Below are 27,805 nucleotides of genomic sequence, written 5' to 3'. Positions count from 1 at the left end.
ATTTCACACATTATCATCCAAACCAAATAAATCCAATTAATTTCAACCCAAGCCAAAATCTTCCCAATCCAAATTTCCAACATCATCCGAATCCAAATCAATTACATCTGAATAATTTCCAACCGAATCCAAATTTTACCAATCCTTATTTCCCACATAATCCAATTAATTTCCACCCAAACCAAATAAATCCGAATAATTTCCAAACTAATCAGAATTTTAATTTCCCCCCAAATTTTCAAATGTATATACAAAATCCGGGAACTCGTCCGAATTTTCCAAATTATCCGAACCAAAGAAATCCAACCCCGCAACAAAATTCAAGCTCTTCAGTAAATGGGAATTTAATTACTCGTACTTGTTCTGAAAGTGTTGGTGTTCCTGAAAATTCAGAAGATTGTGAGAGCACTGAACCAAGTAATGTGGCCCATAAAAATGCGATTGAAAGTAGTCTAAGAAATATAGTTAAAACATATGGTGAGAAAACTCAAGTCCTAACTAGTATGCTTGAATCCAAACTTGAAAGAATGCGTAACTACAACTACTCGTATAATTATGATAGTGATTCTATTTCAAGTTCGAGTTCGAGTTCAGATTTTATTTGGGATTTTATGGTGTACAATTATATCATGGATTCCCAGATTGATGAAATGATCACTGGTTTAGTTAAAGAACACGTGAAACCGATGATTCAGCGGCGCGGTTCGGGCAGCTCTGATGATGAAGACGAGGAGAACGATGAGGAGGACGAAGATGAAGATGAGGAGGACGAAGACGAAGACGAAGACGAAGGCGAGGATGAAGAGAACAATGAAGATAACGAGGATGAGAACAACGATGGAGATAATACTTCCTCCGTCACTAAATAATTACATGATTGATTCATTTCTATTTTGTGAAGGTCAAATTTTAAAAATATTGACCTACTAATGGTATGTAAGATTTTAGTATAGTAGTTTGAACGTATTTTAGATTGTTACTTACTCGTATCTAATTTAAAGGTTGTTTTGTATTGCCCCTATGTAATTTACTGATTTTTTTTTTTTTAAATAATGTAATTTACTGACTTTGTTTAGGGGAGTGTTAAATACCGCCATCCAAAATTATCAAAACCGCCAACATTTAGTGTGAATGGACAATCATGTCCTTAGTACTTCACTACTATCTTCCCTCTTGCCATCAATCACTAACACCTTGACACCACCATCCTAATTGACGACTAACACCACCACCACCCCACCACACTGACCGGCGACGATCACCACCGCACTAGCGACCCACCACCTTCCCTCTTTTTTTTTTTTTTTTTTTTTTTTTAAAAAAAAATTCAGATTTTCAGGCAATCGCGGTAACCAAAGCCCAAAATCAATTACCATGTATGGTAAACGGAGCCCAAAATCGGTTACTGTGCATGGTAACCGGAGCCCAAAACCGATTATTGTGCATGGTAACCGGTTTTGGGCTCCGGTTACCATAGAATCGATTAAGGTGCACGGTAACCGGAGCACAAAATCGGTTACCGTGCGTGGTAACCGGAGCCCAAAACTGGTTACCATCCATGGTAACCGATTTTGGGTTCCGGTTACCACGCACGGTAACCGGTTTTGGGCTCCGATTACCACAGTTGCCTAAAATAAAAATAAAAAAACACCACCTTCACGCCGACCAGGGAAGGTGGTGGGTTGTCATAGAGGGGGGTGTGGTGGGTCGACAGTCAAAAGGGGTTGTGATCGCCGGTTGGAAGGGGTTGTGGGTTGCCGGAAGGATGAAGGGGTGGTGAAGTAGTAAGGGTTTGATTGTCCATTCACACCAAATGTTGGCGGTGGTGATCATTTTTTAAGGTTGTTTTGTATTGCCCCTATGTAATTTGCAGATTTTTTTGTTTTTTTTTTTTTTTTTGAAATAATGTAATTTACTGACTTTGCTTAATCTCAATGTTAATTATTAAGTATCATGTTCTCCATATTTATATAAAACAATATGGAATACTTGTTTGGTTTACGAGATTATGGGCTTATTCACATTTACTTAATTGAGCTCAACTGAACTGAATTGATTGTAGCTGAATTGAACTGAACTGAACTGAATGTTTTATGAGAGAGGGAAATTAAGAGCTGAACTGAACTGAATTGAACTGATTGGAGCTGAACTAAAATTAAGTAAATATGAACAGATCCTATGACTATATTATAGATTGGAAATGTGCACTATGAGTACAGAGTAATGTACAACAAAACTTAATTATATACCTACGTTGGATTGAGCCAGTTTAGTGGCAGGTTTACAAATTAATTGACAAAATGATAACCTTCAACCATAAATCAACCCGTTTGTTAAATATGCAAATTAAACTAAAAATCAGCCTAGATTCTATGCACTAAATTCAAGTCCAAACAAACTAAATACAGGGATTGCCGTGTTGTGCTGATAATATATCACAAAATTATTGGGTTGTCGTGTTGTGTTCAGGTTTAAAATTTACTTTGTATAAGTAGTTAAAACTTTGGTCCAAGCTAGTAAATTTCGCTCTTGGCAATTGCGTGGAGCTATTTGGTTGAGAGTTCATAAATTAGACTACTAGAAGGATCAAATCAGTGTTGATTTTATATACGTAGTACTAGTATATCGGCTTGATTTTGGTGTCTAAAGTCGATTGGCTTTATGTAATGACTCAAAAATATTTGAGGTGAAAAGGACCACCTTTAAGCTCCTGGAGTCGTGCAACCTAGGAGATTACCATATTGAATACGCTCTTCATTCACAAGACTTTCGAGGTTGTACTTTGACCATTGATTACTCCTTTATATATTTTGATTATACAATATTATGAAAATGCCTTTAAACAGAACTTTACTGGTTAGTAATCTTGGTATGATTTTATTTTTAATACTTTACTGGTTAGCATACATCTACGAGAGATTAGTAAACAAAATTTAATCTCGAAAGTCGAAAATTGTACATAACAATGTACTCAGTAACATCTACTACTACTAGTATTACGGGGTATGTTTCATGAAGGGTAATATTTATTACTGATAAAATGAGTATATAATGAACTGTTATAGAAAACACTGTCATTACTCTTATTAGATGACTTGATTAAGCATTGAAATAAAGAATGCAATTGTTATTCTTCTCATATATGGCTGATTTCATTGGAAAATAACCAACTTAAGAAACATATTGCTTCTAGTACTCAACTTCCTACAACAAGATGTTTCATGAAATTCATGCCTAATGTTAAGTTGTTCCAAACAGTCTGTCCTTTCTATATATTTGGAGCACTTCAAAACGACGATTTTATCTACAAATACTTTTGCCACCTGATGTATTGCATCTCCCTAGCAGCATACTACATATTTTTCAACCTATCTAAAGTACTTTATGTTCTCCTTTTAGCTTTATCTTGCATCTTTATACTGTCAAAAGATGTAAACATTTTGCAGCAGTCTGCATCTGTTTCAAATGGACCAGCTGACGAGTATCTAGCCTTTACTCAAAAACCTATTAATCATTCTTTCTACATGATACTGCTGCGAAATCTTACCAATATAACTCATAAAATAGCTAATGGCAGAATGTGCATAATTCTGTAAACTGTTTGTTCTTGTAATTATTGGTCATTTATTAATGACATTGCGAAATTCAAATTAATCCGGTGAAAGGCATAATTTGCAATACCGTAGAGAAAAATTATCTCTAAACAATCTTGATAAGAAGCTGAAAGAAAAAGAAAAACGAGTTGCAAAGTATGCAACTACTTTACAAACATAATCTTACCCTACAATGAAACTAAAACACAAAACAAACAATTTACATTGAGGCAACAGCTGCTTTTGATGCTGATGCAGTAGGAGCTCTACTGGCAATTGTCCTAACACGAGTAGCTCCTCCGTTGCTGTATTTCTTCTCAGGTTCCTCATTGATTCCACAGGCAATTTCAGATGTAGCGTGTCTTTGAAATCTTGCAGGGTTCAACTCTTCTCGGCTGTAAGACTTTGAAGTCCAAGATTCTGTTGAATCAGCTGAAGTTGGCTCCCAAGTTGAAGAAGAGAGCCAATTTTGCTGACTTCCACCCACATAGCTATTGCTACCAGAAGACTCCTCGTCGTTGAAGTCTCCACCCTTCATCCTTACTGTCACATACTTATGTAAACTCGGCTCCATCAAGTCATCACTTACTTTCACTTCTGATTCAACAAAGGGGTCCTTGGACTCTAAAACCTTCTTACTACTGTTGAAAGAGAAGTTGGTTTCCTTTGGGCTTTTTCGCCTGTCATCAGAGCCAGTCATGGAGTTGAGATCCGCCACAGCTTCAACAATTGAACATGCTTTGCTGACACATGGTGGGAGTTTGTATGAATTGCTCGCCTCCATGTTAGAACTTCCAGCATTATTACTGCTACTGTTAGCATTAGCATTCGCGTTTGAGCTTTTCTTCTGGTGGAAATTCTGAATGTCTCGAAGCAGTAGAGAGTTATAGTCAGTAGCCGGGGTAGGGGCTAAAAGAGCCTCAACACTGATGTCCAGGTCTCGTGATCGCCTTGCAGACCTACTTCTCATCAATGTTTGTGGCAACTTGAGGGTCTCAGCACCCGAGACAACAACCGGAGTCACCATGGCATCATACTCAACTGTATCTAATTGCCCCCTCTTATCCTCAATTTGCTCAACATTCGGCGTCTGAAGCTCATTCACTCTGCAGTAATTAGTTTTTGTAACCTCATATCCTTCAGCCCCTCTGCTTCTGCTTCTTCTATGAGTCCCCTGAATAGATGCTTTAACATTGTTTGTCTCTGCATACTTGTTCTGCTGCATCACAATTCACAACAGCAGCAACTCAGCTTATACACATGATGCAATTAAAAACAGAAAAATAAATCGCAATCTCAGTCACTCTAAGGCAAGTCAATCAGCACTGCACTGATGATTACTGCATCTAGGCCTAATTTTTCAAAATTGCCTATTAATTGTACAAACAAGTGAACCTAAAATATTTGTAAAATCCACCACCCCAATTCATATCATATAGATTACCATTATACACGAATTTGAAAATGTCATTTGTAGAAACAAGTGAACCTAATATATTTCACAGAAATTGCAAATAAAAAACTTCATTGTGATTGCTGAGCTATGCAGTAAACTAGTTATGAAAATTAGCATAAAATAGCATGTCCAATCTACTAACAATCAACAACATTAAGCACAATTAAGAGGCTAACAAATAAAAAAAAAAAAAAAAAAAAAAAACGTTACCTGAAATCCAGAATTAATAGGCTGCTTAACAAGCCCAACATCCTCCTCAATTTCCTTCCCTTTACTAACAGGCCTCTTGTTAGAAAGCGGATGAAACGGAAGTGAATTAATATCAATCTCATTCAAAGGCGTTCTCCTAAACGGCGAATGCTCGGCTTTCCTCGACCCATTCCGGCTCAACGGAGCCGAAACCAGCTGCTGCTGCCCTCCACCATTCCCTTGATTACCTCCCCTTACAGGCGAACTAGCCCTTGCAGGTGAAATAGCTCTAGCAGGTGACTGAGACCGCGGCGAACCCACATTCCTCTTCACCAAAACCCTCTTCACATTCCCATCATTTACATTTCCAACACTACCCTTTTCAACAGACAGTGAAGTCACAGTTGCAGGAACAGACACTAATTTCCCAGGCCTAACAGTCCCATTACCATTACCATTGTGTGTTTGAGTTATTGGACTTTCGGACCGTCTTCCAGGAGACCTACTAACCCTCCTACCATTACTCTGTGATCTCTCTTTACTCCCTGACCTTAATTGTTGTTGGTCCCTCTCCCTACTCCTACTCGGAGTACTCCTCCTACGATTCGAACCCCGGGACTGTCGCCTCCTGGATCGTTCATCATCATCATTCAATTCATCTTCATTCCCATTACCTATTCTCTTGGAATCCTCAATTGTATCATTCTCTCTATCGAAATCGAAACTCCGTTTCGAACCCGAATACCTCCTTCCATGCCCATTCCCATTACCATTTCCATTTCCATTTCCTTTACCAGATGAACTCCTACTTAACCTACCACATTGAATCAAAATGGCATCAACTTCTTCCTTTGTACAACTTGAAGTTCTTACTGCTTGCCCATTTGCAGCAGCTGCTAGTATATTCCTACCAATCTCTTCGGACCCGGATCCTCTACTCGGGTCACTCGAATTCGATGAATTTGACGCTGACCCATCTGAATCCGGTCTCTTTTCATTACTTTTTCTGTGTTGAATTACAAAAACCTCCTTCTTCTTCTTTGTAAAAACCTCCTTTGTTTCACTTTCTATCTCTTTTGTGCTACATTCCGGTTTCGGGGTTGCCGCCTCGAAACCGGCTAATTGTTTCTTAGGGTGCTCTAATTTAACCGGAATCGGAATCGGAACCGGAACCAGAAGATTCTTTTTTGTATCAGTTTGTTCGATTTGTGAATGTGAATTTGAACATGGGTCATTCTTGCTCAAACAACAACCCATCTTTAATTTATGAAATTAATTTTGATGGGATTAAACTAAAAAACTGAAGGATTAAAGAGAAAGAGAAAGATAAAGGGTTTAATTAAAGTAGGTGGGAGGAGCAAGATGAGAGGTAGAGAAGAAAAAGATTTGAAATTTGAGGAATTTGGAGGAGAGAGAAAAGAGAACAGGGCACAGTTTTCAAAGAAAGAAAGAAATTCAAATTTTGGGGGAAGGGCGGGCGAATGTAGAAATGTAGCCGTTAAATTAAAAGTGGGTGATTTCTGATGTGTATGTTTTGGATTATTTGTTTTAAACTCACTTCACTACTGCAGTACAGTAAGAAATGACCTTTTGTTTGAACTTACTTACCCTTTTAATTTAGAATATTTAATGTCTACAAGATTGATAAGATTTCGTGTTTTTCCTAAATGTGAATTTTTTTTGTCACATTATGGTTTGATTTGAAATTGGTAACGGCTACTTTGTGCTGTTGTGCATGTTACGTTGTTGGAAAATTTTGGATTTTGTTGCTACTAGCTTTTTGTTTAGCAATTTTGGAAAGGAATTTATTGTTTGGATGTTACAAATAAATTGACTTAATCACGGATGTTAGAGATGGAATTAGTAATCTAGGAGACTAGGATTATTAGTTTAGGGATATACTCTGTACAATTAGTATTATGTGCACCATGGTGCACCTAGAAAGGCTCAATCTATGCCCAATAGAGAAAGCCCAGATGAAAAAAGGGCACATGAAGTTCAATTTTTGTAAAAAAACCAATTGTTCCTCTTCTCTATCCACCATATTTATCTTTATTTCTTTTTAAAAAATTTCTCTCTCCTCTCATAAATTAAAAATCTTCTTCAATTATTTCTATTTGTATTTTCTGTCTTCTCTCACCAATTTTCTCTCTCCTCTCATAAATTAAAAATCTTCTTCAATTATTTCTATTTGTATTTTCTGTCTTCTCTCACCAATTTTCTCTCTCCTCTCATAAATTAAAAATCTTCTTCAATTATTTCTTTTTGTATTTTCTGTCTCCTCTCACAAATTTTCTCATTCTAAAACTGCAATCCATCATGGCGAAAGACGAAAAACACACGAAAACATCACTCAAAAAATGAACAAATTATAAAATTGAAACAATATTCTACTGTAAAATTGTTTTTTGATTTTTTTTCTTTATTTTTTTTTTGTAGAAAATCAAAATTAAATTATCTACTCCTACTGAAGAGGATGAAAATCAAAATCAAAATTAAATTAGCTACCTGAAAGACTGAAACTTCAGATCAAACACAAGAAGTAAAAGAAAAGCCCCTAAAACTTCTTCTAAGACACTAGAAGCAACAAAAAAGCCCCAAAAAACTCCTGATAACATAAAAACCTCAAAAACCTCTGAACCCCTTATATAAACTTTTGAACCCCAATTACAAACCACTGAACACCCTACAAAAACCTCTGAACCTACAAAAACCTTTGAACCCCTTACAAAAACTTCTGAACCCTAATCACAAACCGCTGAACACCCTACAAAAACCTCTGAACCCCCTACAAAAACTTTTGAATCCCAACCACAAACCACTAAACATCCTACAAAAACCTCTGAACCCCCTACAAAAACTTCTGAATCCTAATCATAAACCAATGAACTTCCTACAAAAATCTCTAAACCCCCTACAAAAACTTCTGAACACCAACCACAAACCACTGAACACCCTACAAAAACCTCTGACCCCCCTATAAAAACTTCTGAACCCCAACCACAAATCACTGAACACCCTACAAAAACCTCTAAACCCCCTACAAAAACTTCTGAACCCCAACCACTAAACACCCTACAAAAACTTCTGAACCCCCCTATAAAAACTTCTGAACCCCAACCACAAACCACTAAACACCCTACGAAAACCTCTAAACCCCCTACAAAAACTTCTGAACCCCAACGACAAACCACTGAACACCCTACAAAAACCTCTGAACCCCCTACAAAAACTTCTGAACCCCAACCACAAACCACTAAACACTCTACAAAAACCTCTGAACCCCCTACAAAAACTTCTGAACCCCAACCACAAACCACTGAACACCCTGAAAAAACATCTGCACCTAAAGACACAACTGGACTTTCCTTATAAAGTACAGAATGCCAATTTTTTTAAAAAAAATTATTACAAAATACATAAATCTCATAAAAAGTTCATAAATAATGTATCACTTGTTCAAAATTATAATTAAGATGTTCATAAATCCAAAAATATATGTTTGTAAAAATATATATTCATAGGAAACTTGTCCTACGTTCATATTTTTAACTAAAAATGTTCAAAATACCAAAATATAACCAAAAACAGAATTGTTCATAATAGAATACACAAATATCAATAAAAAAATCAAAATAATATGAAAGCTACAAATTTCGAAACTCAAACCTAGCCATAGTGATTGATAAAGGAATCTTATCGGAAAATAATCATCTCCATCGTCTTAACGACCTCTTTCTCGTCAAATCCGCCATTTTTAACTTCACTTCATTGGAAAAACTCCATTAACAAAGCTTCAAATTGAAGGTTGAAGAAAATGAACTTTTTAATTAATGTATAGTGATTAACAATGGTGATGAAGGAGTTAAATCAAAAACAAAATAATGAATGAATTTAGGAAAAAAAAAATTGAGGAGAGAGAAATCAGAAATTAGGAATTGTAAGAGAAAGAGATGAAGGATCTCAATCTATGGTGAACAACAATGGAGATGGAGAAATTAAATCAAAAACAAAATTATGAATGAATTTAAGAGAGAGAAAAGTAGTTTAAAGAGAAGAAAGAGGAGAGAGAAATCAGAAATGAGGAAAGTGTGAGAGGAGGAGAAGAGAGGAGAGAGAAAATGACGGGGATAGGAAATAATGTTGGTATTGTGTGTTGGCAAATTGTAAAACACGTGGCCTCTTATTAATGGTGGTGCACATATTTTAATATGCACCATGGTCCATATTAAAATTTGCCATACTCTGTATTTTTCTTGGTGCAAAGTTTACGGATAATCAGTATTAGTAATATTGACTAAGTATGCATAAATAAAAAAATACTACTCCATTCATTTCATAATGTTAATCTCATCTATGCATATCGATGTAAAATTTTGAACGCAAATATCTTTAATCTCACATTAGCAAAAATTATAAAAATTAGATATGTAGGAGTCTAGATAAACTACTCCCTCCGTCCTAAAAAGAACGACCCATTTGGCCAAAACTTTGTCCCAAAAAGAATGACCCATTTGCATTAAAACACCACCAATTTGCAACAATATTTGTGCAAAATTAGCTTCCCCATATAAAAATTTGATTTTCCATGTTATTTTATTACTTTCTCTTTCTATTTTTTTACAAACCCCATGTAAATTTATCTTTCCAATATACTTTTAGTTCTTTTTATTTAACTTCCTTAATACCCGCGTAATCAACCCAAATGAGTCGTTCTTTTTGGGACGGAGGGAGTATATGGTATTTATAGTCAGGGGAGGTTGAATATTATTCAAATTGGATATGAATTTAATATGAGTCTAAGCCTCATATTAGATTTCATTTACCGTAAACCTCCTTAAATATTGTGTAATAGAGTTGTATGGAAACTATTCGAATTGAGCCAAGATTTAGCTTGTTCGAGCTAAGCTTGATAATAATTATTATTGTTCGACCTATCTCAAGTGTGAACGATCTTGTAAAAATCTTGTTTGAGCTTAGTTCGTTAAGAATGTGGCTTGTTTAAACTTTATTCACAAAAATGCATGCTTGTTTTCATTTTGAGTTTCAGATCGTACTTGATTAAATAAATAAGTCCTAACTAGTTTATCATTAAAAAAAAATAATTTCAATAATTTTTAATCCATCCACTTAATTTTATTTTATTTATGTCTTCATTCTTTTTATAAAGAAAAGGGAAAAAAAAACTGATGATCGCATAAATCTGATTTTAAACTAAAATACTACGTATAATTAACGTGGAAATTTATCTAGAATGACTATAACACCCTTACACCCTAGCTAAGTGCAAGCTACTGCAAATTAGGACTTAACAAAATAATGATGACATTAAATGTATATAAATGCAACCGCCAACCGTTGGTACGTATACGTAGTACTCGTACAAATTGTGACGATCGCTTGAGTCCTTAGACCCTTAAAACACTGGTGGGCGCATCAAGTCCATCAATATGCCGATAATTAGCTTCAAAATGTCCATTTTTTTAAAAAAATTATACTCTGTGTGTTGTTAAAACTTTTAATTTAGTCTTGACTTTGCTTAACATGTTGGATGTTATATTTTTATTTCATTCTATACAGCTATACTCGTTAATTTATTGTGTATGCAATAACATTTATGGTTAATAATGTACATGAATTATTATTTAATGCGGAGTGTTGAAATAATTATTATACACGTATGAAATTAGCTTAAACTTGTAAGTTTGGTGAAACAAAATGTCCTGGTATTTCTACATTCTACCTAGGACTCCACCATTTTCCTTGGATATTATGATCATTTGTGACTTTATTTTCTTCCCTTCCTTTCCTATATAAACTCAAACAAAATCTCAGCTAAGTATGCAAACAATCAACAAATACAAATTCCAAACATTTTTCTTTTTAATTGATTTTCCAACATGATCTCCTTAAAATCTGTCTTCATTATCAGCCTCTTCATAGTTTTTGCTTCCCTAATCTCCACTCCCACTCATGCAGCCACTTTCACAATAAGAAACAACTGCCCTTACACTATTTGGGCAGCCGCAGTACCCGGTGGTGGCCGACGTTTAAATACCGGTGAAACATGGACTATCACAGCCAACCCTGGACAAGATCGTGGTCGCATTTGGCCCCGTACTGGGTGCACACCCAATGGGTCAAATGGGCTTAGGTGCATCACAGGAGACTGTGGTGGGGTACTCCAATGCACAAATTATGGGACACCCCCTAACACCTTAGCTGAGTATGCCCTAAGACAATATAACAACTTGGATTTCTTTGACATCTCTTTGGTTGATGGGTTCAATGTGCCCATGAGTTTCTTGCCTGTAAGCGGGTGTAGCAAAGGACCCTCTTGCACGGCTGATCTTATCGGCCCGTGCCCTGATCGGCTTAAGGCCCCGGGAGGGTGTAACAACCCGTGCACGGCGCTCAAAGATGATAAATATTGTTGTATAAATAATTATAGGGATAACTGCCCTCCAACAGATTACTCTCGCTATTTTAAGAGTAGATGTCCAGATGCTTATAGTTATCCTAAGGATGATGCTACTAGCCTTTATACTTGTCCTTCTGGTACCAATTACAGGGTTACATTTTGTCCTTGATTTGTATAATACTCTTCAAATCTATCTAAAAATGTACTATGGTATACTTACAATAATACTCCCTTATAAGTATATGGGATGTTATCCTAGTATAATAAATAATAAAACGCATGTATATATTCTTTACTATTTTAGTGTGTTTAAGAGTGCAATGTTGTGTTTTGACTTCCAGATATCTATTTTTAAAATCCAACAAATTGATGAATGCCTTTGAAAATAGACAATTTTTGTTCTATAAATTATTACCATTCAACAAATTCAAGGACTCTATTTTATTAGGAAATGTGTCACATTTGATATTGATCTCACTTAGACACAACTCTCCTTAGCTTTACACTATCATTGCATTTTTTTGGGGGGTGAAAGAGAGGGGCAAAGCCCCAAAGCTAACAAATTAAAATAACATATAACTAATAAAAAACAAGCAACAGATCGAAAAAAACAAACAAGCAAAAACTAAAAAGCCAAACTTCTTAGCACTAGAAGAGACCATAAATAAGATTTGATGATGCCAATTTGTGCAATTCTTATGCAGCTTTGTGCACTCGTGTCCAAAAAATAAGTTATTTAATGTCACTCATAAGTTCTATAAAGCTAGAGAAATCCACGAGTAGAACTATATATATTTCATTTCATGGCTTTCACTTACTTTGCAATTTGGAATGAGACTTTATTTCAAACAAAATGGACTTTGAACTTTAGCAAAGGTTCTAATATTGGATAGAAGGTACTTTATTAGTTCTAATATCTATCTATTAGTGAGATGGTTAAGCTCAAAGAAAGTCTTAGTGAGAAGAAAAAATCATGAATGCTTGGATTACAAATAGACTTAAATTCCAATCCATAACCCTATCTAGGCGCTTCGAGTCTTATATTAATTTCTCAACTATACGTATTAACTGAAGATATTTCCATTTTATTTGGAATATTAAGAAGTTGCTTAAATGTACAAATTCTTATCAGTTGAACAAAGTTGTTTATCTTTTGAGCTGTACCCAATTAATTCCCCAGATAAACAAAATTTGTTTATTTGGGGGTATAATCGTCTTTTTAAGTATTAGTGGAGGGGTACATGAGTCTTTTCATGTATTAGTTGAGGGGTATATGTGAATTTCCTTACTAAACAGTAAAAACAAGTTGCAAACAGTAATAGGACACCTCACCAAAAAAAACTGAATAAATGACCACGCTTTTTCAATATATTTACAAAAATGCCACCAGATTAACAAAAATTAGTTTATTTGGCAAATAAACTTGTATTTGCCCTTATCTTTTAGTTGAATGTTGACATGAATAATATTTGATAATCATTTGATACTTCAAACTTCACATATCATAAGAAAAATAGTTTGCTTTTTTTTTTTTTTTTTTTTTTTTGACAGCTGAAGAAAAATAGTTTGCTAAAGATTAACAATTCTATTTTTGAGAAATTCTGCAATTAGTGGTTCATACACCCAGGTGTACCATGCGGTGTACCATGGCTGGATTAAAGCGGAATGAACATCGTATATAGTTATAAAGAACGTTACGGAGTATGAATTTATAAAAGAACATATCACAGAAATATAAAGACCAAAGTAATTTCTAATAAATGGCATTTAAAAAAAGGTAAAAGATAATTACTAATTGAGTTTTACCAAAAATTTAATGTCAGATCATTTCAAAATATTTAGATATCAAGAATTTCTCTATCCAAAATTATTTTCACCAAAAATATAATTCAAAATTTCATTTTTAAATTTTAAAAATTCAAAATTCAAAATTCAAAATTTAAAATTTAAAAAATACTTAATTTATATACCTCGAAAAATATTGTTTGTAATATAAAGAACCTATACTTAGGACTCAAAAAACATATTGATTAGACTCCAAAACATATTTGATTCCATATAAAAAATGATAAAAGAACATTCATCAGAATATGAAGAACATCATCTTCAACCTTTGAAAATATTACCAAAACAGAAAAATAGATAAAAAAAAAATGAAAAATACTTCTCTTAACAACGAATTCGTCAATTACACCTTTTAATTAAATGATTCATGGGAATGATAAAATCAACTCCGTAATTACCTTAAATCACTTCGAAATTCAAAGTTTATCATGGCTTATCTCTCTATAAAAACTTCATTTCTCTCTCTTAACAAAAAATGAAATTCTATATACCAAAAGTAATATTGAATGTAAATAATAAATCAATTTCATAAATCAAGGAATATAAATCACAAACCAATACCTTAAATCAAGGAGGGAATCGTTTTTTTTTTCACTCGTGTACTTTGTATTTGCACACGATGTTCTTTTTGTGTTTATATAACTCTTGTATTCTAAGTGGGTGTACCATGAGCATGGCACACCTAAGTGTATGATGAAAATTTCAAAATTTTGGATGGCAAGCCTAAGTTTTGAATATAAAGCTTTGGTAGTCAAATTAAATTTTACATTTCAGTGATACTCCTGCTTCATTTATATTCTCAAGTATAACCAAAAACAATTTTAAAAAATATGGATTATCATTGAGAATTAAAATTAAGTTTGGCTATTAACGAGAGAAAAAAAAAGTTAATGCTATATGCAGCCCTTAGGGCTGCATATAAGCATTTAATATTTTTCCTTTTTTAGTATTAAATTGGGAATTTATCAACAATTCACGAGTAAATCGGTGTAATAATTGTATATTTATTGTCAATTCTTTTCACTTTTAGCTTCTTATATGCAGCTCTTAGGGCTGCATATATCTTTTTCCCAAAAAAAAAAAAAAAAAACAAAAACAAAAAAAATAACAAAAAAAACATTGGGCAATTTACTTCCATTAAAACAAATGTTATCTATGGGCTTAAAAATGCTTATTGGGCCTAGGACTGTTCTAAATTGGCATGGTCTATTTTTTGGGCTAGAGATATGGATTATTAGTCTAGTTTGGTCAATTGGATCTTTGAGCTTAAAAAAAAAAAAAAAAACGTTCCAATGTTTTAAATATCCTTTGGCACTACTAGTCAGTTAAAAGCTTAAAAGTCAAAACACAATATGCAGACAAAGTATAGACAAACAGTGATAAATAAACACAACATAACATATTATTATTACGATCATTATTTTCAGCTGAAAATACAGAATGCTAGAGCTGAACATATAACACCAACTAGCTCTAGCTTATTACACATATAGTTGAATTTCCATCAATCTATAGCTTTAATTTAGCATGTATATTATGAAGTATCATCACATGTATAAGTAATAACATATCATCCTTTGTTAGTTGTTCATCAGCGTTCAAGGGCAGAAAGTGAGCCTATAATTAGTTCCAGAAGGACAAGAGAAAGTGCTACTTTGATCATCCTTAGGGAAACTATAAGCATCAGGGCACCTTTGCTTGTAAAACTTAGAGTCACCATTAGGACCACATGTTCCGATACCTTGCGACGTGCAAGGACTTTTACACCCGCCGGGAACCCTCCAGTTCTGGGGGCACTGCCCGTTAATGTCAGCGGTGCACCTAATTGTACGACACTTCCCGCCAAGTGCACCGGAGTTGGAAGTAGGACTGAAGGAGATTGGGATATTGAAGCCTTCGATAAGGGATATATCGATGGTGTCGGTTGGATTATTTGGTTGTGCTAGAGCATACTCGAATAGTGTCTTTGGGATTGTGCCCCAATTGCCCGGGTTACACACTAGTTTACCACACCCTCCGGTTTGACAATTGCCGTTGCCATTGCCATCAAAGTTGCACCCAGTTCGGCCCCAAATACGTGCCATTTTGGTCCCGGGTGCTGGGTTTAGGTTCCATGTGTTTCCTTTATTGAGTTGTCTACCACCTCCTGGATCGGCGGCAGCCCACACGGTGTAGTCACAGTTGTTGACTACGGTGATGGTGGTTGCATGGGTGATGGTAATGATGGATAGTAGAAAAAATGTAACAAGAGAAAAATATATAGGATTCATAATGGTGAATGGTATATTTTGGTAATATATAGTTATTGGGATGATTGTTTTGATATGAGGAAATGTAGAGATGAGGGTGTTTATATAGAGTTTTGAGGGGGCTAATCTGATCTTCTTTGCGTGCATGTTTGGTGAATTGGTGCAATTGTAATCTGACGGACTTCTTATGGTAACAAATTGTCAATGCCAAAGGGAGTCATCATTAGACTTTTACGCATATCAACTCACAGATTTAATAATTTATTTTTTAGACAACACAACTTTAATCATAGAGTTGTTTTATTATAACTTTCTAGCTCATTGCTCATAATCACATATAATTGAAATGCCATTAATCTAAAGCCTTAATTAACATGGATTATCTATCTAGAATGACTTAATAACACCATGTTAACTACCAGACGTGCAATCTACCGGAAATTATGACTACATAATGGTACGTTATTACGGTAATGGCATTGAATAAATGAATTGAATGTAAACGCAACCGTATGTAGTACGTTGTACAAGTTAACGATCGCCAAGGTCCTGCATCAATTGTGTCATCATGCTGATAGTTAGCTTCAAAGTGCCTACAGAGTATTTTAATAACATACTCTATTCATGAATGTTACTTAAAAAAACGAAGGGAGTATATGTTATTAAATCTTTAATTTGAACTTGACTTAGTGTTTGTTACAAACTATTAGATACTTCGTATTATTTTTATTATTTCACTTTAGACGACTCAACTCATTCCTTTAGTATATTGACACGAAGGTAACAATTGCTAAATAGAAACTGCTGTAGCATTGTAAACTATAACTTCTATTTGATTCTTATAATTAGGAAAACTTATAACATAGAGAATTCTTTGTGCATTCTCTGTTTTAACCTTAATATATTACATACGGAGGACTAAATAATCTACATTGCAAAATCTAGATTGCAATTTTATTGTCTCTATTTTCCCTCCTTAAAATCTTGATTGTTGAATGTAAATTTGGCTTGACAATTACGCTCTATATATGCAGGTTAATGGATAGGATTCCGCATTTGCTGCAGAGTTTTTAATTTACTCCTGCTAGATTGTTGATTTCTGAAGTGGTTCATATAGTTCCGATGTCAAATGAATCACTAAAAATTTTTGTGTTGTTTTATTTGTTTTAATTAATACTACATTACTACGTATTTGTTTTAGTTAAATTGCTGCGTTGCAATTTTGCAAAGCTTGTAATTAATATTTGTTTTATTTCTGCATCTTTTAGCATACCGTATTATATTATAACCAAAGTATATGAACATAACTTAATGCAATGCCTAATTTTCCTAAGCTTATCAATATAATTAGGCTATTATATCTAATCCACTACGATTACTTTCTAATAACATCTTTAAATATTGAGAGCCATGCGCGATCCCACAAATTGTCATAAGAAAAATAATTTGGTGAGGATGAACTTTTTAAGAAATTCAAATGATAAGCCTAAGTTTTGAATGGTTTTCTTTGGTAGTCAAACAAAGTTTTACTTTTAAATAATAGTCTCCTTCATCTACATTCTTAAGTATAACACACACACACAAAAAAAAAAAAAAAAAGGATTATTATCTATTAATCCTTAAAATGGAAAGTGAAATTGTGAAAAGTTAACCACCAAACCAACTTCACATATTTGTTGTGATTATAGTGATGACAATTACATCATACCATTAGAGCGTTCTTATTATTACTCTCTTAAAATCACAAAAAATAACAATTTAGACATCGCACAAAACAGTCACTTGATGAAAATTAAAATTAGGTTTAACGACAACTACAAAGTTTTAGTCCCTAAATGATTTGAGGGTTCCGATCCATAAGATGTGACTACGTTTTGCGCTGGCCACCATTGACCTACCACAACTCTTCTTCTTAATCAGGGCTTGAGATCGACAGTGAATGCCACAAAGTGACACTCACCGGCGGTGAATCATAACACAAAGTAGTACTCGGGCGAATACCACAAAGTGACTCGTAAAAAAAATCCAAAATATTGAATTACTACAACAATAACAACAAAAACAAAGCCTTAGTACTGTTCTCATTGACTGAACTGAAATGAGCTAAACTGAACTGAACTAAACTTATTAGAGCTAAACTAAATTGAATTTATTAGAGCTGAACTGAACTTATTAGAGTTGAATTAGCTGAATTTATTGTGTTCGTAATATCTAATAAGGTCATTTAAATATATTTTTTTTTTTGGTGTTCCACCCGGTTCACCCTTTGGGCTAATCCGGATTCGGAGATCAGTTCTGGGTGGTTAGGTTCCAATCCCCTCCTGATTGTTGTTGCGGGGGATCGAACACGAGTCCTCCCTACCAAGTGTAGTCCCAATCACCACGTACTAGACCAACAACCAATTGGTGTCATTTTAAAATTAATTGGTTATAGATGGAGTAGCTATTAAACATCACCCTCAATTTTTTTTAAAGAGTTGGTAAATTGATTGCCGATCAAGATATCACCCTAATTTATTTATTTATTTATTTATTTATTTAGAGAAAGGGATAGGATTCTTTGGGAGGAAAATTCTAACCATCTGATAAGGAAATTACTATGGGATCACATCTTTGCAATTCGTGTAAGCCTCATACTCCGTAATTGTAATAACAAAATTATATACTTTGGGCCTGTTCATATTTACTTAATTTCAGTTAAGTTCAACTTTAATAAGTTTACTCCAGATCCTAGTTTTTCTCTCTCCAATAATATTCATTTCAGCTCAGTTCAGTTCAGTTCCAAATAGTTCAGATCAGTTCAGTTCAGCTCCAATCAGTTCAGTTCAGCTCAATTCAGTAAATGTGAACAAACCTTTAATCCTTCAAACAAAAATAATGTACTTTATTTATCTATTTATTATTATTATTATTATTTTTTTTTTGAAGAAATTATTATTATTATTATTATTATTATTATTATTATTATTATTATTATTATATCTCAAAAACAAAAGTCATACAACCTACAATAAATTAGTGGAAAGCCGAGATACAATCTGGGCCCCACTCCTCTAAGCAATAGCAAAGCCTACCCTAGTGAATATATTATTATTATTATTATTATTATTATTATTATTATTATTATTATTATTATTATTTGAAACCATTATTAATTCTCCCTGTTATTTTATTTCTGTTTATAATTTTGCAACTATTCATAATATGAGAAAATCAACTAAGGTATTCTCTACATAAAAAAAAAAAAAAAAAACAAAAATCATAATCGTGTAATGAATTACTTGATTCATCTCAATCGGTGTTTGGTTCATGGAGGCATATGTACCAAGCATGATACATACCAGTGACGGATCTTGAAGTTTTTTCTTTCGGGGGCTAATAAATACTAGCTTAAATGTACATCTAAGACAAGAATATAATAACAAGCATTTGAAAGCAAAAATTTATTATATTGGGATGGAGGCAGTATTTTTAATCAAAAGTTAATTGAGTTATTTATTAACCTTGATAACGTCTTGTCGCTTAAAATTATCAATTTGTTTTTTAGAATAGGAGAACCTGCTCTGATATCATGTTAGGATTGATCAATGAATGAGAAGGGCAACCAATTGAGCAGAGCAGGTTTGACCAATTTAAAAATCTAATTTGGGTTTTTGGTAAATAACTTATTAAAAGAACTTTTTGGTTCCAAAAAGCTCTTTTTGAAAAAGCTCATTTTAAGAGCTTTTTACAATTACCTTATTGAAGAATTAGCTTTTTGGGTATTAAATACATTGAAACAGCTAATAATAAATAGCTATTTACCAAACACTTTTACACAATCAGCTATTTGCAACTAGCTAGTCAAATAAGCTAATATAACTAGCTAGTCAAATCAGTTAATATAATCAGCTATATCAATTAGCTAAAAGCTAATTACCAAACAGGGCCTAGTATAGTTGAGTACGAGTATCTGATATTGTTCACTTGTTCTTGGAATTTGCTCCGCCTTGTAACAATACATTGATTGAATAAACGTACAAGTATTAAAACAAGGGAAAAGGGTTGTGGGTTGTATTTAGCTTTACGCTGATAGGAAAAGTAATTAAGAAAAGCAATTACGTACTATGTAGGTTTTTTTTTTATTTTATTTTAATTTTTATTTTTTTATGGCCCTTTACACATACTAAGGTGTTGTTTGGTTCACTTGGGAATTAGAACTTCCAATGAATTGTAAATTTATGGGAATTAAATTCCTACAATCTAAATTTATGGGAATTTTATAAAATTGTTTGGTTAACAATGAGGGAAGTAACTTCCATGGGAATTTCCACTTACCTAGGAGGGGTTAGGTAAGTAAGTTCCTACATTTTGTGGGAACTCAAAATTCCTAGGAAGTTCCACTTCCCCCATTTAACCAAATTATTGTCAACCAAACAACACACTAAAATTACAATTCCTAGGAAGTCTCACTTCCCATGTTTTTTTTATGTCAAACAAACAACCCCTAAGTGTAATTTTTTTTATCTCAAAAGTTATCAAGGGCCAAGCCCGGTTCAGCCTACACTATAGTACGCCCCTAATACATACGTTTCCTTAAAAAGAAAAAAGCGAAAAGAACATATTATAGAAATGTAATGAACATATAGTTACAGTGAAAAGAATATACTATATTATTAAAATGTAACGAACATATACCTAGAGTGAAAATAGCATATTGTTAAATAATGTTATTTGAATGTTAGTGTAATGTATTTTTATTTGTGACATAATATTCATTGTTTATGTGAAATGTTTTTTTTTTTTAATTTTTTCTTTTGATTATGGTGGGTGAATATTATCATGTTCTTTATTAATATTACAGATGTTCTTTAGATATACAAAAAGAACATAAAGTTGGATGTTCTTTATAAAACAATTATATGTTATTTACAAAACAACTATATATATACTAGTATGTTCATTTTTTTTTTTATTTATTTAAAAAAAAATAAAAAAGGTATCATGCTTGGTACATACCCTGATACGCCTCTACGAAGAAAATTTCACCTCTCAATACCTACTGGTGTTTTATGTTTACTACGGAGCAGGTTTAAATATTGTTATATATATATATATAGAGAGAGAGAGAATAAATATAATAAAATGTAACTTATTTAATAAAAAACCATTAACTTTTGGCGGGACTCGTGCCACCTAGACCTCGTTATAAATTCATCCATGCTTTTGTTATTGCCAATTACAAGTATTATAAGACCAAATAAGTGCATCAAATTAAAACTTAATGATAGATAAAGGAAAAATTGCTAAAAATAATTTAATCCTAACTTTCACGTATTTGTATTAAATAATCCCAACTTTGGGGTCATTCGCTCAAAACAATCTCATGTGACCGCTAAACTGTTAAACAAGTAATTTTTTAAAAAAATTAATTAACACGTGTCATCGTGTTATTGGTTGAAAATATATTTAAAAAATTAAACAAAAACTAAAAACAAAGAACCCAACCCCAAGCCCTTAACCCACGACAACCATGCAACAACTGGCGTCGAACCTTCCACCCGGCCTAGCCCAAGTCCGTGGCCTTAGCTTGCTGTGGCCAGACCCCCTACCCCACGCTGCCACGCCGGCATTGCCCTAACCGGCGCCCCTTTCCCTCAAACACCAATTCCGCATGCAACCCTCGCCTGAAATCCTTGAACTACCATCCCCACCACATAAAACCTCAGCCGTCCCTCCACCACCATTAAAACCCTAGTGCTAGGATTTTGGGTGGTCGTGGGTAGGATTTCAGGGGTTTTGGGCTACGGGATTGGTGGATTTGGGGGAAAGGGAGCTACCGGGGAAGAGGGTTCTCGCCGTCACGTGAGTGGGGAAGGGGGTTTCAGTCGTCGTAGCTTTTATGGGGAACGTGGTTCGTGGGTGGTGGCTGGGTTATTATTATTTTTATTTCAATTTTTAAGTTTTTTTATTTATTAATATTTTAAATTTATCAACCAATTGCATGGTGACATCACCTTAACCATTTATAACAGTTAAGTAATCGGTTAGGGATTGTTTTGAGCGAATACACCCCAAAGTTGAGATTGTTTAATAATAATCCAAAGTTGGGATTATTCAAAGCGAATAAGAGAAAGTTGGGATAATTTTAACAATTTTTCCTAATATCAATCATCCTTAAGTGTATACACTTGTGCAAAAATCTAGCCGCAAATACTTTTTAAATATGTAAATTTAAAAACAATTTCATAGGAGAAAATGACAATTGATCTTCGTTCCGCTTTCGTTAAGAATAATTACAAGAAGAAGTGAGGAATAGTCTAAGAGTCCTTCATTCAAGGGCACTGATCATTCGATTACGTGGATAAATCACACCGCGCCCAAACACAAGTTTCTTGTTTTAGAGGTCCTATGCAAACTCTTAAACGTAAAATGTACGCATTAGCTATGAGAAGATTCAAACTTGAGACATTCGTGATATAATATTGAGTCCTTTACATGGAAGATCTTACTACATGAGACCAACTTAATTTTCTTGATTTGCATGTAATGAATATAATTAGATTAAATTTTAAGCCATTTTTAAAGGACTTATGCAGCTACCCGCCCCGTATAGGTCATGGATCGTCTTTGAACTTCACTTAATTGGGATATTTTTTTACATACAAAATACAATGTTGGTTGTGGAATCACTTAAAAGAGCAAGTATTTTTGATAACTATGATAATGTAATCTAGTTGATTTTATAGCTAGATAGCCAAGATAGGTTTGTATTACTCTTTGGTTTATAGTGACAAAAAAAATCATTCACTGGTCATTACATTCGAATTGTTGATCATATATAATGGAATGACTAATTAATTATTTTTTTTAAAAAAGTATTTACTTTTAAACAAAAATAAATAGTATCAACATTACAAGGTTTGTTTTCAATTGTTAAAATTCAAACTATACGCCATTTTTCCAAATGTAGTGGAAAAAAAAAACCCTAGACTTTTACACCATATATATTTAAAAAAAAAGGAAAAATTAGAAATAATAATCCTAACTTTCACATATTTTGTATCAATAATCCCAACTTTGGATTATTCTAGAATAGTCCGAACTTTGAGGTTGTTGATTTTCTTCAATCCCAAATACCGGTTACTTGTTGAACGGGTATTTTTTTTATTTTTCTTTATATGACACTTATCGCAACATAATTGGTTAAAAAAATTAAAAAGAAAACAAAAATTGATTAAAAAAGTAATTAAAAAAAAAAAACCCACCCTCCTCTCACGGTTCTCACACCAACAACCAAACCCCAACCCTAACGCCCGACGCCGGCTACCCTATCCCTGACGCCGGCCATCCTATCATTGATGCCCGACGCTGGACGAATGATAGCCGGCCAACAATACCCCTCCATTCCCCCACCACCTCTCCTCCACGCCGATAAACCACAGCCTCTTCCCATCCTTCGAAATTGCAGCCCCCCTCCTATACCTCGAAACCACCTAAACAAAAAGGGAAACCATTCCAACCCCCACCTAGGAGCAACTGGTGGCGATTTTTTGCAGTTGCGAGTTGGCTGGCGGTGGCGTGTTGTCATTGTTGCGATTACGAGTTGGTTAGAATGGCGGTTTAGGGTTTTTGAGAGTGGAAGAGGGGTTTTCTTGGTGGTTGTGCGGGGGAATGAGAGGGGGTTTCGGGAAGAGAAGCCAAACCGACAACGCTAAGGGTGGGGGAGAGGCGGTGAGCCGGCGAGAGAAGGGTGTCGGGGTGGCAGCGAGGGTGGGGGAAAGGGAAGGAGCTAGTGTTTTTGTTTTTGTTTTGTTTTGTTTAATAATTTTTATTTATTTAATTTTTTTGGACCAATCAGGGCTTGACACAAATCAAGTGACTTGATATAATAGGTCATTGATGACCGGTTTGGGATTGAAGAAAGTAAGCATCCTATAAAGTTCATATTATTCCAAAATAATTCAAATTTGGAATTATTAAAAGAAAATCCAGCAAAGTTGGGATATGATTATTATTTCCACACAAAGTCTTATATGTAGCTGGCCATATGGTGTTATAATTCATTATAAGGGTTAATTCATTAGTGTTATAGGGGTTACTCATCATTCAATTTTTCAGGGGTTACTTTGTCACTGTTATCAGGGTTACTTAGGAGTTACTTGGTCAATGTTACAAGGGTTACCGGGTCAGTGTTAGAGGAGTTACTGTGTTTTTTAATAAGTGGACACATGGTGTGGTAACCCAAACACAAAACGCATCTGCTATTTTTAATTTTTTCTTTAAAAAAATAGTATTAAACCATTTGAAATATCTAGATAGAGTCCATAAAGAAGAAAAACTCAAATTAAACTTTGATCGTATTTTCCATTTTTCATACACTAAGAGCACTCACATCAGTGAGCATTTTTTTGCTCATGAGCAAAAATGGTGAGCAAATTTGTTAAAAATGGTTCCCTATCAATGAGCATATTGAAAAATGCTCATGAGCATTTCTGATTTTGCTCATCCTTTGAGCAAATTTGAGGATGAATAGTAACTATGTGGGGCCCAGCATTTCTCCAATGTCCCTACTCCTTCCTCCAATCAGCAAATATTACCGTTTTTAAACGGTAATTAATTAAAAACGGCTATTTTGGCTGATTTATAGTTTTCTTTTTGAAAAAAAAATCATCAACAGTTATAATTTTTTTTTTCTCTACAAATAGAGATCCATTTTGACATATTTTGGTATAATTTCAAAAATCACAAAAACACTCTAAATTATTCTTACTCCCATTTCTAGTGTGATTTATAATTTATAATTGTTTAGCGATTAAATTCAATATTATTAATTAATATTTAATAATTGTATTAAGTTAAATAATAGTATAATTGTAATTAGTAGCACTAAAACATCATTTAACCAAAACATAATTAATAACAATATGGTGATGTGTAAGAGAGAGAAATGTTGGTGGGGTAGGTGAAAAAGTAGGAGAGAGATTGATGATCAATTTTTTTTTTTTGCTCACTAGTGGGATAAAATTTGCTCACAAAAAATGCTCATGGTTGATAAGAGAGAGAATGTGGCTAAAGAGAGAATGAGCAAATTTTTTTTTGCTCACTAGTGTGAGTACTCTAATGTATTTGGAAAAAAATATGATCAAATTTGTGACCTTTACACAGTACAATCTCTTATTACTTTTCTTCCCGCCTTTCCTATACAAACCCAATCATCTCAATCATAAAACACACTCAAAAAATCAAAAATCCAAACTTCATTCAATAAGCAAGCCTTCCAAGATGATCACTTCTTCCTTAAAATCCCTCCTCATTTCCTGCGTCCTAATCGTCGGAATTTCAGCACCCATCCACGCAACCACATTTACAGTTGTAAACAACTGTGGCTACACCGTGTGGGGTGCTGCTACACCCGGTGGTGCAAAGGAATTGCCCTCCAACGGTGGCTCATGGACTTTCGATGTCAATCCCAACACAGCTGGTGGCCGTGTTTGGGGTCGTACCGGATGCACGTCCAGTGGGTCCAACAGCCTTAAGTGCACCACAGGAGATTGTGGTGATGGGCTATTCGACTGTGGTACAAACTCGGGGAAACCCCCATTTACCATAGCTGAGTATACTTTAACAAACACACAGGACATCATTGATGTATCCTTGGTTGATGGTTTTAACGTACCCATGAATTTTAAGGCTGCTAGTGGATGCGACAAAATCCCCTCTTGCGCTGCTAATGTCAACGACGAGTGTCCTTCCGACCTTAAGGTTGATGGTGGGTGTTTAAGCGCTTGCAATAAGTACAATACTGATGAATATTGTTGTAGGAACCAATATGAAAATAATTGTCCCCCAAATAACTACTCCATGATTTTTAAGAATTTGTGCCCTCAAGCTTATAGTTATGCTAAGGATGATATAAACACCTTGTCTTGCCCTCATGGTGCCAACTATGTAGTTACATTTTGTCCTTGAAGTATAATTAATATAAGGGGGTATGTACTCCTCATATAGTTTATCTAGTGTATATGTTGTACTATATCTATATTAATGAATGAATAAATGGAATGTATATTTGTATTAATCTTGCTTTCAATAATGTGTCTCTAAAGTGAAGCTCATGTATAACATTTTATATACACATGAGTGCACATAGACTATTAAATTTTGAGATAAATGAAATGGGCCTAGGCAATACATTGGGGTTCCAACACTCCCACATGTTAAATTTTGAGATAATTTGAAATGGGCATGTGCAACCCAAACAAAGAGAAGGAGAGTTTGGTCCACAAAGTAGGCTTAAGAGCTTCTATACTAAAACCAATTGGCAATAGTAGGACTTACTCCTCTACCTTATAAAATGGAACCACCTCTTCTATTTCTTCAATATGGGACACTCACAAGTGAAATATATTGGGGTTCCAACATAGACGTATGTGGCTATGTGCACCCAAATTAAAGGTGAACTTTTACTCATTTTAGATTTTAAAATGAGCAAATAAAATATATCAAATTAGTAAAATACACTTAGATACACCTTACACCCGGATGGATGTATATAAATATACGAGTAACAACTAGCACCAAAATGGGATGTATAACCACTGGCCTAATGGACTCAAGTGCAACACTAGAGACTACTGGGCTGATACATATTTGGGTGCTAATAGATCACTCAACTTCAAATTTTCAGTCACTTTATTCGTCCATAACGGGCGTGTTCGGCGCTAGCGTTTAAGTAGCTTTTAGTGGTTTGATTTGGTCAAACCACTATTTAACAAAAAATGTAAGTATTTGGGAAAGTAGTGGTTAGGGTAGCTTTTAGTGGTGAAGGTAGCTTTTATGAAAAGTTAGAAATATTAGCTTTTGAAATTAGAGAAAGCTTTTGAGGTAGCTGTTGAAAATTTAATCTATAGTATTAAATATAAAATATTGATTTTTAAATGTAACAACTAGTCAACCACAACTTTACCAAACACTCATACCTAAATTATCTATTTTCACAGCTAACAGCTTGTTGACAACTAAAAGCTATCTACACAGCTGACAACTACATTCACAGCTGACATCTATCTTCACAACTATATTTTGTCGAACACGCCCAACATCTAACAAGGTTCATCTTAAAATTAATTGCCTATAAAGGTGGAGTAGCAAATTAGCAATTAAACATGTTTTAGTTTACTCTTCCAGGCCACTTATTTAAGAATTGTTAGTAAGGGTGATTTTTCAGTCTGACTAGCCATGTTGTATGGCCAGGGTTACTTGAGTTACTCCTGATCGAGTAATTTAACCCTTCAAGCAACCCCTGACCGAATAATCCATGAAGTAACCCCTTCAATCAATAACCCCTGACCGAATTCATCGTGTAACCCTAATCGAGCCCCTCAAGTAACCCCTGATCGAACGCCTTAAGTGATCCATAATCGAGTAACTCAAATATCTCCATCCACACGGTGTACTATGACTAGCCCGTTTCTGAGATTTCGGTGGCCTGGGGCAGAAACATAAATCGGGGCCCTAATTCACATATACTATATAATTTTTTTTTTTAAATTGGGTATGCAAAAATATTTTATTATGTTCAATAATATTTAAAAACACCAAATTTCATAAAACATTGAAATTACATTCTCGTAACTCTCGTTGAAGTAATTACACCAGCCGAACCATTTAAACCAAATATCCAACCCATCCATTAGATTTTTTTTAATACAAAGAAAAATATAATTTAATACAAAGAAGAGAACTAATTGATGGATAAAGTCGTGTATGCACCGTTCAAAAAAAAAAAGTAGGGTATGCAAAGAGAATTATATATAATTAGATTAATCACGTTGAAAATTTAAGAGTAAAATGATCGTTTATTATAGTTTTCATCTTCAATTGAATTGCGAAAGAGAAGGAATTTAACTAACTGAAAATTGTAATGAAATACATTTTGAAAAATAAAATTACCAAAAATAGAGATACAATAAAAAATAATGATTTTTTTTTGTTAATCAAATTCATTTGGGAAAGTGAATAAGTTGGGCAAAAAATTAGGGATGAAATACATTTACCAAAAATGCCATTT

General features: G+C 34.1%; 3 protein-coding genes and 1 pseudogene across 4 annotated transcripts; 2 read left to right on the top strand and 2 right to left on the bottom strand.

Annotated features, from left to right (window-relative positions):
- Positions 1-3,594: 3,594 nt before the first annotated feature.
- On the bottom strand, positions 3,595-6,570 carry LOC145582308 (uncharacterized). 2 transcript variants are annotated; one of them, XM_081639312.1, is made up of 2 exons: positions 5,260-6,570; positions 3,595-4,812 (listed from the first exon to the last, which is right to left on the bottom strand). In XM_081639312.1, exons 1-2 carry the CDS (start codon positions 6,493-6,495, stop codon positions 3,814-3,816), a joined length of 2,235 nt encoding a protein of 744 aa, XP_081495438.1. In that variant the 5' UTR covers positions 6,496-6,570; the 3' UTR covers positions 3,595-3,813. The 2 variants fall into 2 exon arrangements, with proteins under 2 accessions (XP_081495438.1, XP_081495446.1); XM_081639320.1 differs by having other exon boundaries at positions 3,595-4,809; positions 5,260-6,569.
- A 4,568-nt stretch (positions 6,571-11,138) lies between these two features.
- LOC145582298 (alpha-amylase/trypsin inhibitor-like) lies at positions 11,139-11,828 on the top strand. Its single transcript, XM_081639301.1, has one exon. The coding sequence runs from the start codon at positions 11,139-11,141 to the stop codon at positions 11,826-11,828; it is 690 nt and encodes a 229-aa protein (XP_081495427.1).
- Positions 11,829-14,881: 3,053 nt separating this feature from the next.
- Positions 14,882-15,774, bottom strand: LOC145582288 (osmotin-like protein OSML13). Its single transcript, XM_081639290.1, has one exon. It carries the CDS (start codon positions 15,772-15,774, stop codon positions 15,103-15,105), a length of 672 nt encoding a protein of 223 aa, XP_081495416.1. The 3' UTR covers positions 14,882-15,102.
- Positions 15,775-24,854: 9,080 nt separating this feature from the next.
- Positions 24,855-25,704, top strand: LOC145582276 (pathogenesis-related 5 protein Cup a 3 pseudogene; annotated as a pseudogene).
- The last annotated feature ends 2,101 nt before the right edge of the window (positions 25,705-27,805 follow it).

Source organism: Chenopodium album, chromosome 2 (assembly GCF_948465745.1).
Source record: "Chenopodium album chromosome 2, dcCheAlbu1.1, whole genome shotgun sequence".
NCBI lineage: Eukaryota > Viridiplantae > Streptophyta > Magnoliopsida > Caryophyllales > Amaranthaceae > Chenopodium > Chenopodium album.
This window is presented reverse-complemented; position numbering and strand designations above follow the sequence as displayed.

Coding starts and splice junctions, on each gene's coding strand:
- LOC145582288 (XM_081639290.1), bottom strand. CDS start 15,774: ATGAATCCTATATATTTTTCTCTTGTTACATTTTTTCTACTATCCATC.
- LOC145582308 (XM_081639312.1), bottom strand. CDS start 6,495: ATGGGTTGTTGTTTGAGCAAGAATGACCCATGTTCAAATTCACATTCA. Junction 4,813..5,259: donor CTATTAATTCTGGATTTCAG/GTAACGTTTTTT, acceptor ATTGTGATGCAG/CAGAACAAGTATGCAGAGAC.
- LOC145582298 (XM_081639301.1), top strand. CDS start 11,139: ATGATCTCCTTAAAATCTGTCTTCATTATCAGCCTCTTCATAGTTTTT.